Genomic DNA, 25,121 nt, shown 5'->3' with positions numbered 1-25,121 from the left:
CACTTATCCCCACACACTCTACACACACACACACACACACACACACACACACACAACCACACACACACGTGCCCTCTTTAAAAAAAAAAAAAAAAACTAACCAGCTCTTAGGTGAGTCTCAGAGTAGCTTAGGCAGGCCCTTTGCTATGCATCGTAATGGCTCCACAGCACAGCACAGACACCCTCCCTCAGCACAAACTGTGGGCCCACAGCTGTGGGTCCCCCACCCTTCAAAGCACCGTATCTGTTTGCTTCAGTTGAAACGTTTTACTGAACTTCCAAAGAACCAGACAAGGCTTTTAGGTGTGTAGAATAAACTTGGCTTATTATAATACAGAAGTGAGCATACTCAGAAGCAGCTGTGTTCACCCACTCTTTTTTTCTTCATTTGTTCCTTTGTTCCTTCACTACTTCCTCCCTCCTTCCCTCCCTCCCTCCCTGCTTTCCTTCCTTCCTTCCTCCCTCCCTCCCTTCCTTCCTTCCTTCCTTCCTTCCTTCCTTCCTTCCTTCCTTCCTTCCTTCTTTCCTTCCTTCCTTCCTTCCTTCTTTCCTTTTTGAGACAGGGTCTCACTGTGTATCCCTGGCTGGCATGGAACTCTCTATGTATACCTAAGTAGCATAAGCATGAAGACATTCTCCCAAGATGCAGAACTTGGATTCTGAATGTTTCCGGGGGAAGGTGCCACAGTCAGTGTTCAACCTTGCTACCTCTGCTGTGGCCAAAGAAGCCCCATCAATACCTGCCCTCCCCTAGGTAAACCAAACAGACCCAAAACAGAAACAAACACTCCCTCTTGGTCAAAAAGCACCTCCACACACCTCTGACCTAGTTTTCTAGGTAAATTCCTAAAGGACAATAGGGGAAATCCCAAATGGAACTTTCTAGAATGATTCCTATTCACTTCTTTCTAAACAGCCAGCTTTGAATATTGTGCTGGCCGATATCTAATTTCACTGCACTGCCAACACAGCACAAGTAACCCTATGGTTATCTATGTTCATGGTCCAGGGGAGGGCTCAGCTGGCGTGAAGATTCCTGTAGAGATGGATCCACAGCATCCCAGGATGCATGATGCCAAGTGTTTCTACACTCGACTTTTACAGGCAGTGAAGGGGTATTGCCTGTGTCCTCTTTGAGAACACAAACATTTTCATGTTCAGAGGAGACTTACGCTGTTTTATTCACAAGTTTTTTCAACTGATACTTTGTATTAAAGACACACAAGATTCCATTCTATAACAAATCTTCTCTTTGTATTAAGATGTTTCTTCAAAATTTTTGTATCAAGTCAAGCCCAGCTACATAGATGCACCATACTAGCTGTGAGGCTCCTGCCTGCATACTGTGAGTCCCAGCCACTCACCATGTGAACAGATGGGGCTGGCTTATTTTCATGGTCAATGCTTACTCGAGCCAGGGGTACTCCTAGGATAATGAATAAGCCCTGAGTGACTAACCAAGTGGTGATGATAAGGGCTATCCCTCCTACCCCATCCTCTCCTATCCCACCAAGTTTCCTCAGCAGAGGGCACATTGATAGCGGCTGAAGAGGAAAAAGAACTCTCCCTGTTGTAATCCAGGCACATTTGGCCTCACCCCTTAGGCATTTGGCACACCTGAGCATGGCAGGCTACCCTGGCCCTTTGAGAGGAAAACACCCACTTTTCTCTTTCTCTTCTGTCCTCTTTCTGAGGAGGCATCTCTTCTCTCTCTGTGTGTCACTGCCTCTCTTTATCTCTTTATCTCTTTCCTTCCCTTATTTTCTTATCCCCCCCAATAAACTTTCATATAAGTCATGTCTGCAGGTCTCTGTTTCCCATCTGCCTGTTGTCTCTCACCCGCTGTGGGACCACTGAGATCCCCATGCATCTTATTCCCGCTCTGCAGTAGTCCTAATATTCCCCCCCACTTTCTAATAAACTCCACGTGGGTTTTGCTGAGTTCTGTGGTTTGTTCCCCACGGCAACAGCAATAGTAAGCACCACTCCACTCATCTCTGTTACTGGAGTTTGATCTCAGCACCTAGCATATGCTAGGCAAATGCTCTACTACAGATATATTCTCTCCATTGACTGCTGTCTGTCTATCTGTCTGTCTGTCTGTATCTATCTATCTATCTATCTATCTATCTATCTATCTATCTATCTATCTATCTATCTGTGTGCAGGTGTAGTTTTGAGGCATGAAGCTACATCAAGTGTCTTTATTGATGGATTTCCAGTTTATTGACTAGGGCCGAGGCAGAGTCTCTTGCTTAATGAACCCAGAGTTTGAAAATTCTGTCTGGTTTAGTTAGCCATTCTGCCTTGGCTTATGAACTGCTATATGACTTTAGATGGTTACAGTGTTGCTTGCCCTGAGCATCAGAAGATTGGTATTTCTTTTTTTTATTTTATTCTTTTATTAGTTCAAATTATTAGTGCGTTACCCCTGTACAAATGGAAAAGAATTAAGTTCAACATTTCTAGACCAGTATGGCTGTTAATTTTTGTACAATGCCAACTCAACACGGTAAACTGGGATACTTTTTTCCAAAGTTGACAGCACAGCTACAGTTTCCAAAATTTCAAGTTATATATGTATATATGTATATATATATATATATATATTTGTATTTATATAAAAGACCAATAATGGCCTGGCTCTGTCTCCTGACTGCTGGGAATACAGGTGGCTTCCTCACTGTTTTAAGTGGGTTCTGAGGATCTGAATTCCAGTCCTTATGCTTTCACAGCAAGAGTTTTACCCACTGAGTCTCTCCCCAGACCTATTCATGTATTATTCTTGTTTTGAGTCAGAGTTTTCCTAAGTTACCCAAACTGCCCTGGAACTCAGGCTGTCACTTAGGCTGTTATGGAATTTATGATCTCCCTGCCTCAGCCTGTTGGGTAGCTCTGATGACAGTTCTATGTCACCAGGATTCACTATTTCTGGATGTTTCGGAACAGGGTCTCACTATGTCATGTAGGTTGAGTTAGAATTCATGAGCCTCTACTTCAGCCTTCCAGGGCTGGGAGTACAGGTGTGTGACGCTACTCCTGGCTGGTGAAGCTCCTCACCATCTTCAGATCACATCACAGCTGCTCTAGGCAATGGGACCAGATCTGCACTCACAGCCACCTAGTAGTCTATTTGGATCATGGGTTATGGGGGTAGTGATGGTCAGGGTGTGTGTGACAATGTGGAAAATGACAACACAAGTGTGGGCATTAGTTGCAATTCATGTTAATCTCACATCCAAGTACTTTCTGCTACTGTCCTTTACACATGAGCTCAGGCAGGTTTGACATCTTGCTAATGGCCCAGGTGTACTCAGGGCTACCAAAGCCTGTGACAATGGTGAAATTGCTGGGGTCCATCACACTAACGTTCAGGCAGGGCAAGTGCATCTCATAGCTGGATAGTCAGAAAGAGGCTCTTCCCACAACTTGGTGAGAAGCAGTCTGTGTTGGTTGTGTGGCCCAGACTGCTCTTACACACGGCCTTGTGTATGCTATATAAGCACTCTACCACTGAGTTATAACTCTAGCCCTGCTTATATGCTTCTAAAAAATTAAAAAAAAGTTTCCTGCTCTTCTATCTGTTGGTAAGTCTTCATAATTATCTCCTATAATTTTTATTTCTGTAGCATTAATTGCAAAATTTTCTTTTCCTTGTCTTCTCTGGCCACCTTTAGTCTTGTCAAAGTTTGTCAACTTTATTTATTTGGAAAAACAACTCTTAGTTTCATTGTACTTTCTACTCTGTTTTTATTTTCTCATTTTCTGTTTTAGGACCTTTCATTTTGATTCTCACTTTTGTCTTTTATAATTTAGGATTTTTGTTTTTGTTTTACCTAGATGTTTGAACTGTACAGAGGTTAAGTCCTTTCTGTAACAGGCCCCCAGCCTTAACAAACCAACTCCATTCTGGAAATGCCATTTAGGCCATAAAACTCAGCATGCAGACAGTATCACCTGCCAAAATGACAACAAAGACCTAATTCCTGAAAGTCCACAGATTTGGGAAAGTCTCTAAATGTACTAACCCGGCTTTTTGGCTTCTGTAGTTCTGTGTCTGACTAGCTTCTCTTGTTAACTGAAGTATGTCAACCAAGGACATGTTTTTTTTTTTTTTCTTTTTTTTTTTGCTCAAAAGCTCACTCTGAGAAAACCTTGGGACTATACTGGGACCCTGAACACCCAGTGTAGTTATCAGCCAGATAATAAAGGCTTCCAATTGACCCAAAACTGTCTAAGTCATCTTCTATGATGCATACTCCATAGGATTTTCTTGTTTTTAAAATTTAAATGTTCATCATGAAGCTGTCTTCTTTGAATGATTTTCCTGAATCAAGATGTCCTCTAAGTTCTTTTTCTAATCTACCTTGTTCAGAGGTGGGTTGTTAGATGTCTATGGATTTGTAAATTTTTGCACTTTCCTTCTATTTCATTGATACACAGAAACCAGTCTTCTCAGATTTGTTAAGACTTGTTTCATGATTTACTATGAAAGTCTCTTGTCTCTTTGGGTTGCCATTTGTATGGAATACATCTTTCCACTCCTTACTTTCCAAACTTGGTGTGGATATAAATCTAAACTTGTTTTATTTTATAGCCATTTTATGTGAGAACATTTTTTCGTTACATCAATTAATCTACTCACATTCAATTAAATTATTAATAAAATTTCATGTCAGATAAAGATGAGTCAGATAAACAGATAGATGAGTGAATCTTTAAGAAATAAAATTTGGGGATAATTATGTATTTAAAATTATTAAGAAAAATCATGTCAGATAAACAAACATAGAAGAATAAATCTTTAAGAAATAAAATTTAGGAATAATATGTATTTCAATTTTTTTTAGGACTCTAAGGGGGCTGTTGACCTGACATGAACATTTGATTTGAGATCCAAATGTATTTTGCCTTTTGCTTCTTGCTGCCTTCCAATGGCCCTGCACTTACCATCAAGCTATGTGCTTATGAACTGCTATATGACTTTAGATGGTTACAGTGTTGCTTGCCCTGAGCATCAGAAGATTGGTATTTCTTTTTTTTATTTTATTCTTTTATTAGTTCAAATTATTAGTGCGTTACCCCTGTACAAATGGAAAAGAATTAAGTTCAACATTTCTAGACCAGTATGGCTGTTAATTTTTGTACAATGCCAACTCAACACGGTAAACTGGGATACTTTTTTCCAAAGTTGACAGCACAGCTACAGTTTCCAAAATTTCAAGTTATATATGTATATATGTATATATATATATATATATATTTGTATTTATATAAAAGACCAATAATGGCAGTATGTTATGCATCAATAGTAGCAACAGCTTTTCAAGGTTCTGCAGTCATTTGAACAAAATTGTACAAACATCCAGCACACTCCATTTAAAAAAAAAAAGTAAAAAACAAAATCCCAGAAAAACAGCACAGTTCTGTTACTCTTGTGGTACCTGGAACCATTTTTTTTTTAAATTAGCTTCTCAATCATCATCTGGAAGGAAAACATTCTGAGCAACATCATTAAAAACAGCTCGATAAAGCACGGTCACTACTATGTATCATAAAGCAGGTCCACATATGAGTGAGTACATATCATGTTTGTCTTTTTGTGATTGGGTTACCTCGCTCAGAATGGTTTCTTCAAGTTCCATCCATTTTCCTGCAAATTTCAAGATTCCATTGTTTTTTTCTGATGAGTAGTACTCCATTGTGTAAATGTACCACATTTTCTTCATCCATTCTTGGGTTGAGGGGCATCTAGGCTGCTTCCAGTTTCTGGCTATTACAAATAATGCTGCTATGAACATAGTTGAACAGATGCCCTTGTTATATGAATGTTCTTCTTTTGGGTATATGCCTAGGAGTGGAATTGCTGGATCTTGTGGTAGACTGATTCCCATTTTCTTGAGGAGTCGCCATACTGATTTCCAAAGTGGCTGTACAAGTTGGCACTCCCACCAGCAGTGGAGGAGTGTTCCTCTTTCTCTGCATCATCTCCAGCATAAACTGTCATTGGTAGTTTTTGATTTTAGCCATTCTGACAGGAGTAAGATGGTATCTCAGAGTTGTTTTGATTTGCATTTCCCTGATGGCTAAGGATGTTGGACACTTTCTTATGGGTCTTTCAGCCATTTTAGATTCCTCTATTGAGAATTGTCTATTTAGTTCTGTACTCCATTTTTTAATTGGCTTGTTTGGTGTTTTGGAGACTAGCTCTTGAGTTCTTAGTATATTTTGGAGATCAGCCCTCTGTCAGATGTGGGGTTGGTGAATATCTTTGCCCAGTCTGTGGGCTGCTGTTTTGTCTTGCTGACTATGTCCTTTGCCTTACAGAAGCTTCTCAGTTTCAGGAGGTCCCATTTATTAATTGTTGATCTCAATGTCTGTGCTACTGATGTTGTGTTCAGGAAGCATTCTCCTCTACCGATTAATTCAAGGGTATTTCCCACTTTATTTTCTATTAGGTTCAGTGTGGCTGGGTTTATGTTGAGGTCTTTGATCCATTTTGACTTAAGTTTTGTGCAGAGTGAAAGGCTTGGGTCTATTTGTAGTCTTCTACATGTTTGCATCCAGGTATGCCAGCAAGACTGGTATTTCTTACTAAATATTTTAGCAAGTTCAAAAACTAGAAGCAATTGAGGATTCAAAAGTAAATACCAAATATAAAGAAAAAAACCTATTGTTTATATTCTGTGCTCCAAGAACAATGACCAAAAATTGCTAGTCCATGTGAGAAATTCACAAGCAAATCAAGACTATAATAGAAATTAAAATGAAACATAAAAATAAGGATAAACAAATAATGGTACATTGCATAATGTAGGGGTAAACTCATAAATTTTGCCAAAATTAAAAGGACCACACAAAAAGTTGGAGAGATGGCTTAGAAGTTACAATCGTTTGTTACTTTTGCAGAGGACCCAGATTCAGTCCCCAGCACCCAATATGGTGACTAACCATCTGTAACTTTAGTTCCAGGGATCCAATGGCACTGAAGATCCAGTGGGAAGATTGGGCCTCCAATGGCACTACATGAATGTGGCGTACAGACACACATGCAGGCAAAGCAGCAATATGCATAAAACAAAAATAAATAATAAATGGACCAAGTAAAATCTCATCTCCAAAACTTCTCAGGAAAATACAATCTACATCTAATGTATTTACTTAAAACAGTGTGATAATGATATCTGCTTTGTAAATTGTTCAAGTTAGGGAAATAATTAAGTGACTCTAAAGACACAATACCTTGTGTGTATAAACCAGGCTATGAAGCCAAGAGTTAATCACAAAATATCATCATTCTCAATGTTAGGCATAAGAACTGAATCAAGGCTATAACTTCCAGTCATTCAAAACAATTCTGGGTGAAAGCATAATACTTGGAAGGAAGGTCTGTAATTAAGGAATTATAGTGAAGGACATATCCTCATGAGGAAAATGGAGTTATGGTTTGAGACTCATTAATTATTGGATAATGGAAAGGAGTGTGCCTACTGTGGACTGGATCAAGCTTCAGGCTCAAGGTCACGGCTAAAGGCCAAGATCTAAGCTGAAAGAAGCAGAGGATGAAGGAGGAAATTGAGGCTGGGGAAAATCGCAGCGTGGTTTGCTGAGTGTGTCAGGCCAGAGCGTGCTGACAGGGCCTTAATTTTTATTGGCTGTTTTAAAATGTAAGATGTCATCAGTATAAAAATTTAAACAATATAGAAGGACAATAAAAAGTTCAATTGACCTCTACAATCTTACTTACAAAAATAAACCAATAAATAATAATTTGTCTGTAATTTCACGTATTTCCTAACACCGGTGTCTGATATGGGTGTATATATAATATATATATATATATATATATATATATATATATAGTAATATTATATATATGTATATATATAATTTAACCATGAAATAAATACACTTATAACAAGATAACGAAAGAAACTAGCTGGACAGCAATACAGAAAAATAGGTGCATGGGTAGACAGATGGCAGGAATTTTTTCATATAGAAGTGAGATAATGGTAGTCTTGTTTTTAGTTAATAACTACTTAGTTTGTGTGTGCTGAATTATTTTTGATGACTGAATTATGTTCTGTTGTACTGATGGTTCAGATTATTTAAAATAGAAGTTTTTACAATGAAGGGGTGGCCTTGAGTTTATTGTCAAAGGGTGTAAAGAATGAGTAACAAGTTCCCATGTTCTTGTTGTTAGCCAGAACAGTTACTTGAGGGAGGATGGCCCACTCTCCTGTCTCTTCCACTCTGGTTTTGTTTTCCGAGATAGGGCCTCATCAGGTAGCTCAGGCTGGTCTTGAATTTACAATCTGCTTGTCTCTGCACCTCAGCACTGAGATTGTAGGCTGAGTTTCTGTTACTGGGCAGATCTGTCCATTTCTGTTCTTTTTTGCCTTTTCCTGCCATTGTGACACAGAGGGAGAAGGCTGGTCTTGCCTGTTATGACTCTGTAAGTTGTATCTCAGAGAGAAACCATCTAACCATTTACCCTTGTCCCTCTTTCTTCACAGGAGGCTAACTGAAACTCTGGACAGAAACCATTTTGAAATCATAATTCCAGAATTCTGAAATCAGGGCTAATTATTGGCTAATTAGACTTTTTTCATAACAACTCATGGATCTGCCTCTTGCATGTTTAACTCAGAAAGTCTAGTGTAGTTTGTCTTCCATGAAATAAAAATCCATGGCTACAAATCTTATCCTCTCACACATAGTCCTTGAAGCAGCTGGTATGAAGTTTTACATTACATTTTTCAATCAGCCAGCTGCAGAAATGATCACTGTAGAAGCAATAGCTGAACTGATGGAAATGAGTGCCATCAACAGGGTCAATGCTGGAACACAGATGAATCAATGGAATGCATGGATTTTGCTACATTTCTAACCACTGTCATCTTAACTAGTTTTTGTTTATCAACAAGATGTCCTACTGTACAGGGCTGATATAGGAATTAGTGTTGCCATCAGGAGGAAATGGCTCAGAATTTAAGAGTGCTTGCTGCTTTTTCAGAGGACATGAGTTTAGTTCCCACACCAGGCAGCTCACAACCCCCGGGAATGAGAGGTCTTTAGTTCCCTGAGGCATCTTAGGACTCTCAAGAACAAAATTTTGAAGAGTAAATGCAAATGCAAACCAAGTTCCTTTATATATAAGATTAAATTTTATGTAAACATAACAAATACATTAAATATTTTAAAAGCTAAACATATAAAGGCCAAGTGAGTTAGTACCTGCACACAATACACAGAACAAATCGTGTTGCACATTAAGTGTATTGTATTATAATGTATTTACCCACCTAGCTACTTATCGGCTTATTATCTACAGTATCTATCTACCTATCATCTATCTATTTCTATTTATTATCTAGTTATACTTATCATCTGTCTACCCATTCATCTCTGTGATCAGTCTATTTATTGTTCTATCATCTATTGAGTGCTTTATATGGAATATACCATGAAAGAAAGAATAGAAGTAAAATTCACTTTAGAAGTGAAATGAAAGAAAAAAGTATGATGTATTCTAAAAAAGAAGCAAGATTAAAAGTGTATATTTAAGGGTATATATTACAGATATCATGGAGAGGCCATGTCATCTTTCTTAGGAGAAAGTGCCAAAGAGAGAGCACATTTTCTTAGAGGGAAGAAGGACATAATGGCCAGATGGGTGGGTCTATGCATGAAACTGCCCCATAGGCCATTTTAATGGAGAACTCAAATTCATTATTTGAAGTATCATCAATTTTAATACAATTTATTTTTACTCTTCCAAGAGATTAAAAAATATTGTCATTTAAAAAATGAATTAAGATTGTGTAAGATAATTTCATTAATTCTATGGAATTAGTTTTTATATAGCCAACAAAATGTCCTCCTTTTGTTAACTGATAGTTGCACCTTCCAGAAGGACTCAAACAAGATTGCTCTTTGTTCTATACCACTAAGGATGACAGGTGTACCTAGTTGTAACCTTCTCTTTCCAAGCTGAACACCTTCAGTTCACTCATGACCCTTACAGGAAATTTTTTTCCATTCCAGTCAGATTTCTGATTTTTTTTTTGTGTGTTAAGATTTGATAACACATTAAATTCGTGATCTCAACTCTGAGTAAATATTGTCTTTGAAATCTTTACACATTGGGTTTGCTCTTCTATTGGCAATTATTCTTGATTTTTTCTAAGCCAAGAAAGATAACTTGTCCTAGGTTTTCCTGATTCATGTTTTCTTTCTGTAATTGTGTTTTTGTTTTGCTTTTAGAATCTGTTTTCCTTATGATTCCCTTGGCTCATTCTATAGGAAACTATCTTGAAGTCACTGATACTGTGGAAAGTCTGAACAGTGTGGGATCCTGTAATAAAACAGAGAAGCACAGTTCTAGGTGGAATATTAAACATGGAAGACAATTAGTAACACTTAGAATTAATAAATGAGGAGAATAAGCCATTGTTTCAAAGAACCTGAAGAAATTATTGGTTTCCTTTGAAGAACACAACCTGTTCCTTAATCTAATCCAGATAGTCTAGCTGAGGCTCAGGTAACAAATTAGATATGGATGGGAAGTGCCCAACCCATGGTCTTCAAGGTGACATTGTTTCTTTGGGTCTTATAAAGGCTGTGCTGACGGTTGTGTAGCATCAAGGAATAGAGACACCATGGCTGCCTCCAAGTTGCTTCTGGTTCTGCTTTCTATGGCCCTGCTGGCCCTGACCTCAGCTCAGACGGCCAAAGAAGGTAAGAGGAGAAATGGGGCTAAAATTCATGGAAAAGAGTACAGTTGGCCTTCTTCTTCTTAAGAAATTATCTAATACCCAGAGAATAGGCCAATAAAAGGGGAGGCAGCTTTAGTTTCTGTATCACTTTAACTGATGGCAAAGATATGTGTCTGAAAATCTGGGTGTATATTCTAAGACAGCATCTTTGCATTATGATGTTTACTATTTAAACATTCATAGATTTTATACACTCACTCTCTATGTGAATAGGGTGAAATGTTATAATTTACCTGGAAATTTTGTTTTCTTTCCAACAAATAACTAAACATTTAGAAATATTAAGAATTTTATTAAATATTCATGTTTAATGTAAGTTTCATTATTTGGTTCTACTGCTTCCCAAATTCACTTGCTTCCCATTCAAAGCATTGAAGTCCAATTAGAATGTTTGTTTACAAAAATCTGAGCAACTCTGAGTGAAAATATATATTAGAAGTTTAGCAAAATTTGGGTACCTCATGATACCATCAAAACAATCTGTGGGCAAACAAAAAGGAGTTTCTTGTTAATGTGATGAAAGAAAGGGCCACTTTTTTTGTGATTCCTGGGTAAAAGCAAGAGGCAAACTGAAACATTGAAAAATTAAAGTTCTGAGTTCTGGTTGGTGGAATGAGCTCTTTGTTAAGATTGGGTAAAATGTATAATTTATGGAGGATCTATGAAAGGAGTTATAGATAATAAACAATTATGGCTTCAGAGAGTTGAACAGGCTTGTGTTTGATTAAAAGGGCTTTGGACAATTTCCTGAAATAAGCAATTATTTTTTGAAAAGCTTGTCTACTGGGAAAAGCTTCATGGGGTGTAAAGTCTTGTTAGTGTAGAGTGAGTCACACGGTCATTGATGGTTTGATTCTCAAGTCATATCTGTTCAGGAAATCATAGCATTAATGGGAGGAATTCAATAGTTGCTTGATTTCCTCTTTACTCCTTGTTCAGTCCCTGCTGGGGACTATGGTTCTCTTTTGGAAATGACAGTTCATTGCATTGAAGCCACATATACATATGTTTTGTGTATAATATATTACCTTAATTTCCCTAGCAGTCTCTTAGGCATTTTCTTTTTATATCTGTATTTTCTTGACTTATACAAGTGCACACTTGGAATCTACTAATGCAAATCTTATATTTATTATATTTCTCTTTTAAAATTCTAGATGATGAAAATTCTCTTCAAGGGCAACGTAAGTCTCTATTTAAGGCTGTGCTTCTTTTTCCTTTACAACATGTCACACTTTGACTTTTGCTTACATTTTTGTCATTTAGAAGTTCTAAAAATGATGTAGGAAGTCTCAAAAGGCAAGAGAATGGAAACTCCCCCAACGTTTTAGTAGTCCTCAGTCATAGTGTCAAATGTGAGCCCGCATTTCACATCCTGTCTCCTGTGTCAGTGAGACAGCATCTGAACATCAGCAGAACACAGGCACACCATTCATCTGCAAAGGGTTTTCTCTAAGTAGTCCTACAGACCATGGCTAACAGTGAAGTAGCACAAATCTCTTCCATTTACAAGGGTTTTGATGCCATTGATATGTGTCTTAGTTTCCATTGTCGCAATAAAATACCTTGACCAAAAGGCACGTTGAGAGGAAAGGGTTTATTGCATTTATGTTTCCAGGTAACAGTCCATCACAGAGGGAAGTTAGGGCAGGAATTCTAGCAGGGCAAGAACTGAGGAACATGAGGCAATGAGGAGGCCAAGGAGGAGGAGCATGGTTTACTGAGTTGCTCCTTAAGGCTTGCTCAGCCTGGTTTCTTATACACCACATATTCCATGGTATACTTACAGACAGTGAGATGGCCCCTCCCCCTCAATCAGTAATCAAGAAAATGCCCCACAGTCCTGCCTGCCTGCTATAGCTGGATCTTATGGAGGCATTTTTTCAATTGTGGTTCTTTCCTCTTAGATGACTCTAGCTTGTGTCAAATTGACATAACACCAGATAGCACAACATATAACTCATTTGAATAGTGTCTATATTAGGTAATTTACTTAAATATTATGGCTATGCAGTCAGTAAGAATCCAAGTGAAGAAATGGTAGAATCTGATAAAACGAATTAATGAACAAGTTAGTTGTTAAAAAAAAAAAAAAGTCCTTAGAGCCGGGCCTGATGGAACAGGCTTTTATTCCTTCCTGAGGAGATAGAAGTGGGTGGTTTATAGGTCTAATGTCTAACGGGGCTACACAGTGAGTTCAAGTCTAGCCCAGATAATTCAGTCAGACTTAAAGGGAAAAGTAAAGGAGATTCGGGTCAATGGTAGAAAGCATTTCCTTATCTTTCGAGACTTTAGTTTCAACCTCATGACAACAAACAAGCTATCACACAGCCATTTGTCTTAAGAATGCTTCCTGACATTCTAATAATCTCTTTATTTATAATTACATTTTAAGTTTCATTCTCTCTCTCTCTCTCTCTCTCTCTCTCTCTCTCTCTCTCTCTCTCTCTCTGTGTGTGTGTGTGTGTGTGTGTGTGTGTGTATTCTTCCTTCACAGAATCCCATGAAGATGGAGACTCCAGTGAATCAGGTGAATTAGGTGAGATATTTCAGCTTCAATTAAGTTACTGGGAATTATTTTGAATTATGCCTAGCAACTTCTGGATTACTGGTCTAGTATAATTTTTTTTTGCCATCATTATTATTTTATTTATTTTTATCAATTTTATTTAAATTAAAAACAATCTTATTTTGCATTCTAATCCCAGTTCCATCTCCGTCCCATCCTCCCATTCTTCCCCCCATCCACCCACCCCACCACTGATCCACCCCTCAGGGAGGCTGAGGCCTCCCATGGGGACCATCAATGTCTGTCACATCATTTGGGGCAGGACCTAGGCCCTCCCCTGTGTATCTCTAGGCTGAGAGAATATCCCTCCATAGGGAATGGGCTCCCAAAGCCCATTTGTGCAATAGGGATAAATACTGCCTCTACTGCCAGAAGCCCCATAGACTGCCCAAGCCCCCCAACTGACACCCACATTCAGGGGGCCTGGTTCAATCTTATGCTGGTTCCTCAGCTGTCAGCTGAACTCCTGGAATCCAATTGTAGAGAGGATGAGTGATGAGAAAAGGGGTGAAGACCATGCTGGGGAAACCCATAGAAACAGCTGACCTAGTATAAAATTTGTCTAACTTTTTAGGTTAAAAAAGTTTTGCCTAAGCTTTAAAAATTTCCTCTGCCCATTGTTCTATTTAGTTTTTGGTTCCACATTATAAAAGGTTCAAAATTGAAAAAATGCAAAATAACAATAATAATGTCAACAAAATAAGAAAGACAAGGAAAAAGAGGAAGAAAACCAATATTTGCTTTGAAACCGCTCTGTGATGTTCAATGTGAGGTTATTGCTTTCCTCTGCCTTTCTTTCCTTGCCTTGGCTGCCCTTATGACTGCACACCTATTTATTGTTTCCTGAAAGAAACATTTTGATTACTTATATTATCTCCTCCAATGCTAACTCAATAAAAAATCACATCTACAATGACCACAGCATGCCCCTTTTTGTCATCACTGAGGATGCTATAGCTGAATGGGGCTTGGTTGCTATTCTTGAGGTAACTAGAATCCAGTAGATGGGGAAGCTTGGGCACAATGAGGATCACTGTAAGAAAGTGGGCACAGAAAATTATATATCTCACAGCACAGGAGGAAAAGGAAGACCTCATTCATACAAGAGATGGCATAACCTATGGCTAAATCTATGCTTGCATTATAGTCTATACATAAATCCATTAGTCTTAGAAGGTTAAAAAGCCATATAGTTGAAGTAATATGAGGAGCTGAAAATGTGAGTTAGGGTGTGAAAGGAATTACGAATGGCACATTGATTTTCTACCCATCTTTAAGCAACAGACTTGTTGTGTAACAACCACTTTATACTATGATTTCTCTTAGGCACTGAGAAATATGATGGAATATGGGTGATTTCATATGTAACATACCAAGTTCAAGTTCTGAATAGATGGCACTATATAGTAATGGCAGCTGTATAAATCGGGAGAGAGAAGCAAAATGTCCCTTATTAAGTAATTATACACACGTAGGCAAGATCTCTGTCACCCTTTTCTTCTAGGTACTGAACCTGCTCACTACCTAATACCATCCACCCCAGTAAAACAATTTCTCATTAAATCAAGTCAATGGTAGATTCTGTGGTTATCTTTTTAAGTTCATGGTGATCCTTTCTTTATTTTTGATCTTTTCTGGGTATGTGTTCTTTCTCCCAAAAAAGTTAGTTATTTCCGTGCAGGAATACAGGAAATGAAGAACCAAGTTAAAGAACAAATAAGTCAGCATGGCAAGAAGGCTGAGAACTTCCTCAAAGGGAATGAGAAGCGCAGCAAAGGGAAAGGCCGAGGTGGTAATCGAGGCTCTGATGGTGAAAGCTTGAGAGGTCAGGATCGTCAGAGTGGAAATCAACAAGGAAGAGGGGGCCAAGGAGGCCAGGGCCGAGGTGGCCAGAGAGGCGAGAAAGGCCAGAGTGCAAAAGGTGGCCAGAAAGTACAACGTGGAAAAGGTGGCAAGAAAAACCAGCAGGGTCAGTATGACGACAGTCCTGGTGACCAGTGCAAAGGAGGACCAGCTGAACATGGCCTCCGTTGGTTCCCTCTCTCATGTAGTAAATTTCTCTTCAAACTCCCCAATTTTTCTCATTTGTCTGAGTTTTACATCTTCTCTTTTTCTCTAATATTCTTTCCCAGGTGAGTTCTGGCCATGGTTCTTCCTGCCTCACTCGCATCTACAAAGGCAGCAGGAAGTGTCCCTTCTGCCCTGTCAGAATTCCTCTCATCAGATTAGTTGAAGGTGTCTCTAAGTTCTCTTTCTCTCTCTCTCTTATTGTCTATCCTTATCTTTCTTCTTCCTTCACTTCCCCCCTCTCCTAGCTACTTTCTTTTCCTGCTCTCTCTCTCTTAATGTGTTTGTTTGTTTGTTTTGCAACAGGGCCTCACTTTGTAGCCCAGGCTGGTCTGGAATTCACTATGCAGTCCAAGCTGGCCTCACATTCAGTGGTCTTCACACCTTAGCCTCCTCAGTGCTAGGGTAACAGGCACATGGCCACCATGTGTAGCAATATAAAGTATTTTAATGAGACTACTGGATGGTGAAGGTTATCAGGCACATGCCATGCTTAAGACTGTTGGATTTCTAAAGTCCTTCTCTTTGTTTCAGTGAATGTCGGTGAATTTTCAGAAGAGTAAACAACTGGCCCTTTCTTCCCCCAAGTTCAGAGCATCAATAAAATTATCAGCATGAATACCTTGGCTCCTGTTTTCCTTCTAGGATTATGTTTCTCCATAGAGACTACCTGATCTGGGCTCTGGAGTTTCACAGACACTTAGATGTTAGTAATTTGTTGATGGCTTAACGTGCTTAAAAGGAAAGGGCAATATTTTTGCAATCAGTGACCAAATTATCAATACGCAAGCTTTTTCTTAGTTTAAACAGAAACTTATATTGTGAGGTTCTTTGACAATATTTCAATGCCCAAGTGTAATTTTGCCATATTTCTGTGTATCTTGGGTTTAAGAGAATGCCCAGGACTACCAGATGTAAGGGGTGGGGGAGCCCACAGCAGAGTCTTTCCAAGGCTTTCAGAATGAGCCCTATTTACATTTTGTAATTTTAGCACCCAGAACTATAAAAGAAAACTTTTGTGTGGTTGGAGCATCCTCTCCTCCCATTCAGTTTGGGGAACTTGGTTATAGCAGCTTAGAAAAAGTTACAGGAGAAAATTTATTTACCAGATGTTTTTCACGAATAACATAGAATATATACATATATATTTCTACCTCTCAAGTTTCCAAAAGGAGGGAAGGAGAAAGGGAAGGAGGATGAATGAGAGAGAGAGAGAGAGAGAGAGAGAGAGAGAGAGAGAGGGAGAGAACCGACTATAGGCAAGTCTCTAGCAACTGGTGGGCTCAATACAGTCATTGTAGGGACTGTGCTCCAACTAGATCATCACTTTTCAGTCTGCAGACACGTGGAAAGCAGGAAGTCCAGAAAGCAGAAGATAAAACTGAAGATTCCATTGGCTTCCACAAAGTTTTTTAGTATTTTGCTTTCAGCATTAGTGTTAATGAAGAAGTTAAGGCAATTTGGAATCAGAGCAGCCTACATACCTGGCTGTTTGTTTTTTCCCCTTTTACCCTGATCAACTTCTAAAGCAATCTGTTGGCTCTGCAGGTAGCCTTGGGGGAATTACATGATGCAAAATGCATGCAACACAGAAACTGGTGTTGAGGGTAGGAACCTTTGAAGCTGACTTAGGAAAGGATGAAAGGACAAACGTTGCCTTCATATATTGCAAGAATGCTCAGATCATCTACCCTGATATTTCCCAATTTTCCATAAGAACATTTGTCTAAAGCCTAGGAAAAAGTCGTAAGTAAGTAAAAATAAAGCTCAATACACTTTATAATGTCAGACATAAAATGTAATGGACATTGATTTCCTATGCAGTGAATTACTACCTAGTTGGACTGTGAAGTCTGCACAGTGAAGGTCATATCCAAACAACACTGCCTTATGTAACACAAAGTGAGAGAACAGGCAGGACATTCACAAAGAATCCCATCATGTCATACCTTTCTTTGTTTTGCAATAAGATCCCAGCTAAAGTTGATCTGTCTTCCAATTCTTCCTTCTACTAAAAGTTCTAGCTTTTATATTTTTCCTTTAGCCCCACCCTCAGAGAAACTTGCAGTTTGCTCACATTAAAACAAATTTCTTGATCAGGAGATGCTATTCCTCTGTAAGCACAAATTTACAGTATCGACGAGTTCATATGCTAGTTTGAAATGCTGGCAAAGCAATGCCTGATCACACTACTCCTTCAAAAAGCTTCTCATTGTCAATACAATGAACAACAAGCTCCAGTTCAATCAATCTGCTGTTCACAGCGTCTTTCCTAGTCTGGAACAGACTTCCATGTCTGGTCCATGTCTCTCCATCCCCACTGAAACCCCAGGATGCACGTGTAGAATTAGCTGTGCATTCTTCTCTGATTTCCCTTCCTCCTCCACAGCCCACACCACATGACAGCTCTCTGTGAGTATATATCCTCCACCCCAGTCACCACCCCTTGTCTTCCCTGCTTTGGGCTTTAATAACACATTCCTTATACAGCCAAGGCAGACCTGACTTTGATAAATGTATGGTCAAGGGTGACCTTGAGCCCCTGAGCTTCCTGCCTCTGTCTTTCAAGTGCTGGGGTTACAGGTTAGTCCCACCACACATGGCTAAAACACCTTCTTTCATTCTCTGTCTTATAGCTGTCATGATGGTGTCCAGGTACCACTGTCTGCTGTGTTCTGAGTTCCTAAAGGCAATAGCAATGCTTTTCTTCCCCAGTGCTGACAACGGGTCTCTGCCAGAGGTATTATTTCAAAATGACTAAAACTTACAGCTTGGAGAGATGTCTCGGAGGTTAAAAGTGCCTACTGCTCTTGCAGAGGACCCAAGTTTGGTTTCCAGTAATCATGTCAGGTGACTCACAACCATTTGTAACTATAGTTCCAATGGATCAAAAACCCTCTTCTGTTTCTCATGGACACCTGTACTTTTATGTGTATATACGGACACACATGTATATACATAAATAAAAATAACTCTTAGACAATGAAGACTATGTTAATCTGCATATATTCAGACATAGAGGCTTCATTCTTATCATTCCAACTGATTGGCTACCTTCCTGATCTGAGGTAGAATTACCCCATACCCACAGTAATGACTAGCCTGGAATGGATTCACAGTTGGTTATCTCTGTATGTTTTGTCTTATGAAATGAAAATGTGGTAGATTACAAAGGAGAGAGAGAGAGAGAGAGAGAGAGAGAGAGAGAGAGAGAGAGAGAGAGAGACCATAGCCATAGCCAAAACTGCCTAAGGACAGAAGAATTAGAATAACTAAATACCTAGCTATGTAGCCTTTGCTAGGCAAGAACTGTTTTGGGAAGAAGCCAAATACACACAAATTTCTGCTACTGTTTGGGAACCTCACTCATGGTGCCATGTGTTATTGGGGAACTAGGTTCTTTCTCAAAGATCTCAGTCTTCTTAATAAAATAATTTAAGAAAGGACTCAGAAAAAGCATGAGGACAGTCTTAGTAGAGTTTAAAATAAGAATTGTAGGATGGGCAAACTGTGAATCTCTGCAGCTGCCTAGAGGAAGGCCATGGAGAGGAAGTGAAAAAGGTTTGCTGCTTCTAAGCAGCCCCATGGTAGGTGGGGAGTAGACAGCTTCAAATAAAACAATTTAAAGAGCCCGAAGTATTAGAGAAAACACACTTAGAAAATACGACATAACAAACATTGCATCCTGAGGCCTTTGTACTTACTCTGTCGTCTTTTTTTTTTCTGATGCTATTTCTTCAGAGCATTTTATACTAATTAAATTGGAAATTTTGTTCTGTGTTAGCCAGTGTTCTCTACAAGAATGAGTGATTAGAAAGAATATATAGCACGACGGAAATTTATTAGTTTGGCTTCCATGTTATAGGCTGGACAGTCCAATAACTGAACATTGCAGAGACTTAGAACCCAGTAGCTGCTCAGTCTGTAAGTTTAGATTCCTTTACAGTTCCAGCATGGTATAGAAAGTCTGGAGGATTCTTGAAGGACTCCTAGTCTTGAGTTCATCTTGGAAGGCCAAAGACACTGGATGGTTATATCATTGAAGGATGGTGGCAGCAAGAGTAGATGGACTTCTGAGCAGAGAACAAAGGCTAGTGTTTTTTCCTCATACATCTATCTGGGCTGCCGGTGGAAAGTACAGCCTATTCTGAGGATGCTGCCAACTCTCTGCCTTAGTCAGTGTTCTATTGCTGTGAAGAGACACCATGACTATGGCAGCTCTTATAAGGGAAAACATTTAATTGAGGTAGCTTACAGTTTCAGATCTGTAGTCCTTTATGAGCCTGGCCTAAAGCATACATGCAGGCAGACATGATGCTGAGGAGCTGAGAATTCTACATCTGGATCTGCAGGCAGCAGGAAGAAGAGACCTCTGGGCCTGGCTTGGGCTTTTTTATTTGTGTATGTAATTTATTTATGAGTGCTCCATCTGCATATACACCCGTATGCCAGAAGAGGGCATTGGATCCCACTCTAGGTAGCTATGAGCCACCATGTTGGTGCTGGGAACTGAACTCAGGACCTCTGGAAGAGTAGTCAGTGCTCTTAACTGCTAAACCTTCTTTATAGGCCCTGGCTTGGGCTTTTTAAACCTCAAAACTCACCCTCAGTGACAGTTTCTCCAACAAGGGCACACCTCCGAATCCTTGAAATAGTGCCACTTGCTAAGCATTTAAATATATGACTTATTTAAACCACCACACCTTTTCAGTTAATCCTTCTGGCCCCCCATTCTCTACTCCAGGTATCTCTTTCAGTTGATTCCATATCCAATCATATTTGCAATCAAGATTAACCACAAATCCACCCCTTGTCAACTTGATATGCAATTCAATGCCATGTTTAATTTCCAAGTGAAGACAATAACAAGGTCATGATTCTGCCTACCATGACACAGCTGTCCAATGTATAGTCAAGAACACAGTCTCCCTTCCCCAGAATAAACAGCTGAGTCCCTTGAGAAGTGCTTAGCCTCTCAAAAATTAAATTTGACAACAACATGAGACAAACCTTCACTGTCTGTGTTTCTTCCAGCACTTTTATTTTCCAAACCTCTACTAGAATGATCCTTTAAGCACTGTTTACATTAGTTGAGTGTTTATAGTTCAATGGTACAAATTTTTGCACACTTCTTTTGCAAATAAGTTCCAAAGACTTAAGAACCATGTGAGCAGGTTTATGTGACCCCACTTCTGATACCACAGTCCATGTTAGTCAGAGTTTTCTAGAGAGACAGAACTGATAGAGTACACATATAGTACAAATATGGTCTATTGGTTTGATTTATATGATGGGCTAAGTCCAATGATACCTTCTGGTGTACTGTAAGACAGAGGACACAGTAGCTTTTCAATCTATGAGGATGGATGCCTCAGGAGTTTCAATCTGGCTTTGAAGGGCTTCAGGATGCATGAGAATGTTCTCTTCTTCAATCTGACTTTGGAAGGATTGAAAAAAATCTAGGTTCCAGTGTCAGCAAAGGATTGTGGTAGAAGTGACAGCAGCAAAGTAACTCACTATCAATCTCAGATCTTGCTGCCACAAGAAAGTGTTGCTCACTCTGGGGTGGAGGGGGCGGTGCTGGGGGGGGGTTCCTTCCATCCTTAATGAGTTCAAGGAAACACACACCCAGACCTGTCAGAGACATGCCAGTAGGTTGATTCCCAGCCTAATCAGGTAGATAATCAGCTCCGATTTTACTTTCTTGATATAGATTTATTCTAATTCAGTACAAAATGATTCCTCATCTTTAGCTACTCTCAGTTGTATAGTTATGGTTTATAACTATGTCTATTTGACTATTATTTGTCTTCCATGGTATTTTCCGTGACTGTGCCTGACAGAAGACCATGGGATTTATCACATCCCATACGTATCTCCAGCACCTGTAACTGTGTCTGATAATTAGACATCCAAGGTCTGAATGACTATCTACTGAGCATGTGAGGAACAGAACCAGAAAGGAATTCAGCTCTGCTGTCTATGGCCCGTTCACTGAGCCCTTATAGAGAAAGCTTGAAAACTCATCATTGCTACAGTAAAAGAAGCTATGCAAATCTACTACTCAACATTTTTGTTTATCTTTACACAGTTTTCAACAATTAACACAACTTTATCCTAGCAAGGTTGAGCTCAGGTCGCCAGACTTGTTAATCAAATCCCTTCTCATGAGGCCATTTACATGCCCCATTGCTCTTAATTTTTAAAAATTGTTTGGTATTATACTATAGTCATAGAATTTCCCTCCTCTCTTTCTCCCCTCCAACATCTATGCGCCTCCACCTTGAGTTCTCTCACCCTTTGAAATTGAGTCTGGCTATGTAGCCCAGACTGGCCATAAACTCCTGTCCTGTTACCTCTCTCAGACTATCAAGCGCTGGAGTCGCAGAGATGCCTCACCACACCGGGCTCTCGATAGCTCAGCCCCTCACCCTATGCCGAACTGGTTCCACTTCTTGTTTTTTTTAACTTCTCACCAGTTTTCCTTTTCTCTTAATTGTTTCCTTCACTTCCTTTCCTGCCCTTGCATTTTCTTTCCTTTCCTCTGGTCAGTTATGTTTATCTTTTTTATTATACTTTTCTTAAGTAGACACACAAAATGATGGTTTCTGTACGGCATTGCTACCCGTGTGCATCATGATATTTTGCTCGTATCAGTACTATTTGCCATTGTCCTACCCTGTCATCTCATCCCCCTCCTCCTGTTGTCCTTTTCCTCTGTGAGTAGTTCTATTCCTGCTTTCATCACACACACACACACACACTCACACACACACTCATTCATACACACACTCACACACACTCACACTCACATACTCATTTATACACACACTCACATTCACATACTCATTTATATACACACACGCACACACACACACACACTCACTCACACTACACACACACACACATTTTAAAATCTTGGTTTCATATATGAGGGGGCATGCAATATTTGTCTTTATTTTTTACCACCTTTATGCTCTCCCATATCTCTTCCCTATCCCTTTAGACTTCTTTAAAATCATTAAAAATTCATTTTCTATTTTTATACTATATCATTATCCACCCATCTATCCATTTAAGTCTATGTTCTCCATTTCAGCAAAAACACCCAGTTTTTGTTTTTCCAGGTCTGGTTTATTTCAGTTATCGCAATGATCTCTAATTCTATTTATGCTCTTGCTAATGACATAACTCCATTCTTCTTCATGTCTGAATAAAACTCCATTATGCATATGTACACTTTCTTTGTTGATCCATCTGTTGATGGATATATAGTTTTGTTCCATATCTTAGCTACTATGAATAGTGTTGCAGTAAACATGGCAATGCAAATATTTCTATAGCATGCTGACATCATCTTCAGGTATGTACACAGGTTTGGTATAACTGATTGTATTTTCAATCAGCATTGAAGGCAGTCATGACATCTTTATAATCTTTGCCTGGTACAGTCTAGGTGTCCAGAAGCAAAGTTATAGGTGCTCCTTGTGGAAAAATTTTCTTCAATATTCAGCCATAGGAACTTTTTTTTTTTAAGAATGTTTATACGTAAAAGTTACTAACCTACTTCTAGAATGTTTTTCATCCACTGATGTATAATCCTAAATAAAATTTGAATTTAACATAACATTTAATCACAATTTATATGTGAACAGTGCTTATACTCAGGGTTCATTTTCCATATGTTATATATTTCCAAAGGACTTGTTAAGAATCAACACTGGAGACAGATGTAGAGGAATAATCCTAGCACTGGGAGGTAGAGGCAGGCAGACTTCTATGAGTTCAAGGTCAGTCTAGTATAGTCCTTATAGTATATTCCAGGCTAGCTGTAATCATATGTCTCCAAACCAAATATTCTCATTTGGTACTTGATTCTTCATCATCAATGTAGTTCAATGACCTGAGAAGAAAATGCTAAGTAGGGTCATAAGAATGAACTCATTCTTTTCGTGAGGATGCAAACAACAGTGAGATGCTGTTACAGTCATTTTGAATTTGTCAGGCAGCTTTGCATTTGGAGAAGTGATACAGAGATGACTATGAAAATGTCCTTTCCTCTTGTGGCTATTTGCTATAATTTATTCAGAAAACATTTTTAAATGTCACATCTGTAGAGAGGGAGAGAGAAACAGAGATAGATGCATGCGAAGTTGTTGTACTTGAGATTTCCCAAGATTCATCTAAAGACTGTTAGAAGGATGTCAGTGCACGAAACCACTATTTACATACATGAAAGATAATGATCCTGTCTTCCTTTGTCTTAGAAAGTGAAAGCTTGTCTTCAGATCTGTCCATGCTGCTGACAGTTTCTTCCCTTTAGCATAGCCTTTACTTTACACAGCACCCTCAGGGATGCTTGTCTTAGTTTACTGTTGCCCAGGATTAGGATAAAGGAATGGCTTGAGGGGTAGATTAGAGCTATCAGCTCACCCCACATTACAGCTAATTCACTCTCTGGCATAAAGTAGCTGGAGGTGGCTATGAGAAAGGCCAGACAGTAGGCAACGAACAAGACCAGGAAGGAGATTACTGCCTTCATGGCTCTGATGTGAGCTGTTGTGCTGGGATCTTTGGACCCTGTTGCGTTGAGCTGCATCTGCCTGGTGTGCCTCCATAGGGACAGGAGCAAGAGGAGAAATGAGAGCAGGGACACAGAAAAGGGGAACAGCATGACCAGGTTGAGATTTACCTTGACAGAAGCGTGCCCAGCTTTATTTACTTTGCATCTCAAAGTCGAGTTTATTCTCTCTTTTGTCTTGACGCAACGTCTGAAATCATCATTCAGATTCTCAGTGACCGGAAGGCTAAAACACAAGGAGAGGACACAGCACAACAGGAGAGTCCTGAGAATTAGCTTGTCAATTCTCCACTTGATCCAGAGGAAAAGAGGGTGGAAGAAGTTTGCTATCTTGAAGAAATAGAAAATGCTGAGGCAGGTGGCAAACCAGACACTTAAATGGTTGGTGAGCGTCCAGAAGAAGTCAATGATTCTCATTTCTTTACCTATGTTGTAGGTGTCTGGATACTGCACCATTATAAAACAGTCTAATAGGATGATACACTGTAGACAAATTCTGGACATAGCCAGACTTGTGAGGATTGAATCCATAGAGGCAATCTTCTTACTCTTGATCCAGCCCATGAAGTTTACCAATGCAATAAATGTGTTTCCTGAGATCCCTATGAAGGCCTCAACAACAGCTACAAGCATTAAGGTAGTACCCATTTTTTTATGACATTTAAATCCTGTTAGTTTCTGGCTGACTTGATGTAGTTTGGTCTCTACACCTGGTGGTTTAGAGTTAACTGTCCTTGTCTTTAAAACCTCTTTAAGTTGTAGCCTGTCTTATGAGGAAGACTGAAGATAGTTTAACTAAACTTCAATTAATCTGATAAATTGTGTTTGTCGATCCTTAGCCTGAGTATTGTGTGCCCCTTTCTCTTCTCAGGAGGTCATTCTTTTCTACACACAGTTAATTTAGGCTGAGCTACTGTTTGCCAAGATGCAAATTGACTCAACTTCTTCCTATAGTCCCATTCTGTTTATCTGAGACTAGGTTTTTACAAATTTGGCATTCGGTAATCCTACTACTAACCCCAACAGAGCTGCTATATTGAATAAATAAAAATGTAGGGTACTCAATTAAATTTGAATTTCAGATAAACAACGAACATTTTCAAAAATAATACTTTAGAACTTA

At 39.2% G+C, this 25,121-nt stretch overlaps 2 protein-coding genes across 3 annotated transcripts in view; one reads left to right on the top strand and one right to left on the bottom strand.

The window, feature by feature from the left end:
• The window catches only part of LOC100772378 (anti-sigma-I factor RsgI), a 38,797-nt gene extending 22,761 nt beyond the window's left edge, over positions 1-16,036 (top strand). The window contains exons 3-7 of one of the 2 annotated variants that reach the window (XM_027429859.2): positions 10,624-10,743; positions 11,939-11,965; positions 13,279-13,320; positions 15,032-15,319; positions 15,952-16,036. In XM_027429859.2, coding sequence (XP_027285660.1) covers positions 10,624-10,743; positions 11,939-11,965; positions 13,279-13,320; positions 15,032-15,319; positions 15,952-15,980 — 506 coding nt within the window. In that variant the 3' untranslated portion in view covers positions 15,981-16,036. Of the gene's footprint in view, positions 1-10,623; positions 10,744-11,938; positions 11,966-13,278; positions 13,321-15,013; positions 15,320-15,951 lie in introns of both variants that reach the window. The other variant, XM_027429861.2, reaches the window with a different exon arrangement.
• Positions 16,037-23,701: 7,665 nt separating this feature from the next.
• Positions 23,702-24,646, bottom strand: LOC100772091 (taste receptor type 2 member 7). The gene has a single exon (XM_027429771.1). It carries the CDS (start codon positions 24,644-24,646, stop codon positions 23,702-23,704), a length of 945 nt encoding a protein of 314 aa, XP_027285572.1.
• Between the last annotated feature and the right edge of the window lie 475 nt (positions 24,647-25,121).

This window comes from Cricetulus griseus, chromosome 8 (assembly GCF_003668045.3).
Source record: "Cricetulus griseus strain 17A/GY chromosome 8, alternate assembly CriGri-PICRH-1.0, whole genome shotgun sequence".
NCBI lineage: Eukaryota > Metazoa > Chordata > Mammalia > Rodentia > Cricetidae > Cricetulus > Cricetulus griseus.
The sequence above is the reverse complement of the archived record's forward strand: the minus strand, read 5'-3'. Positions and strand labels throughout refer to the sequence as shown.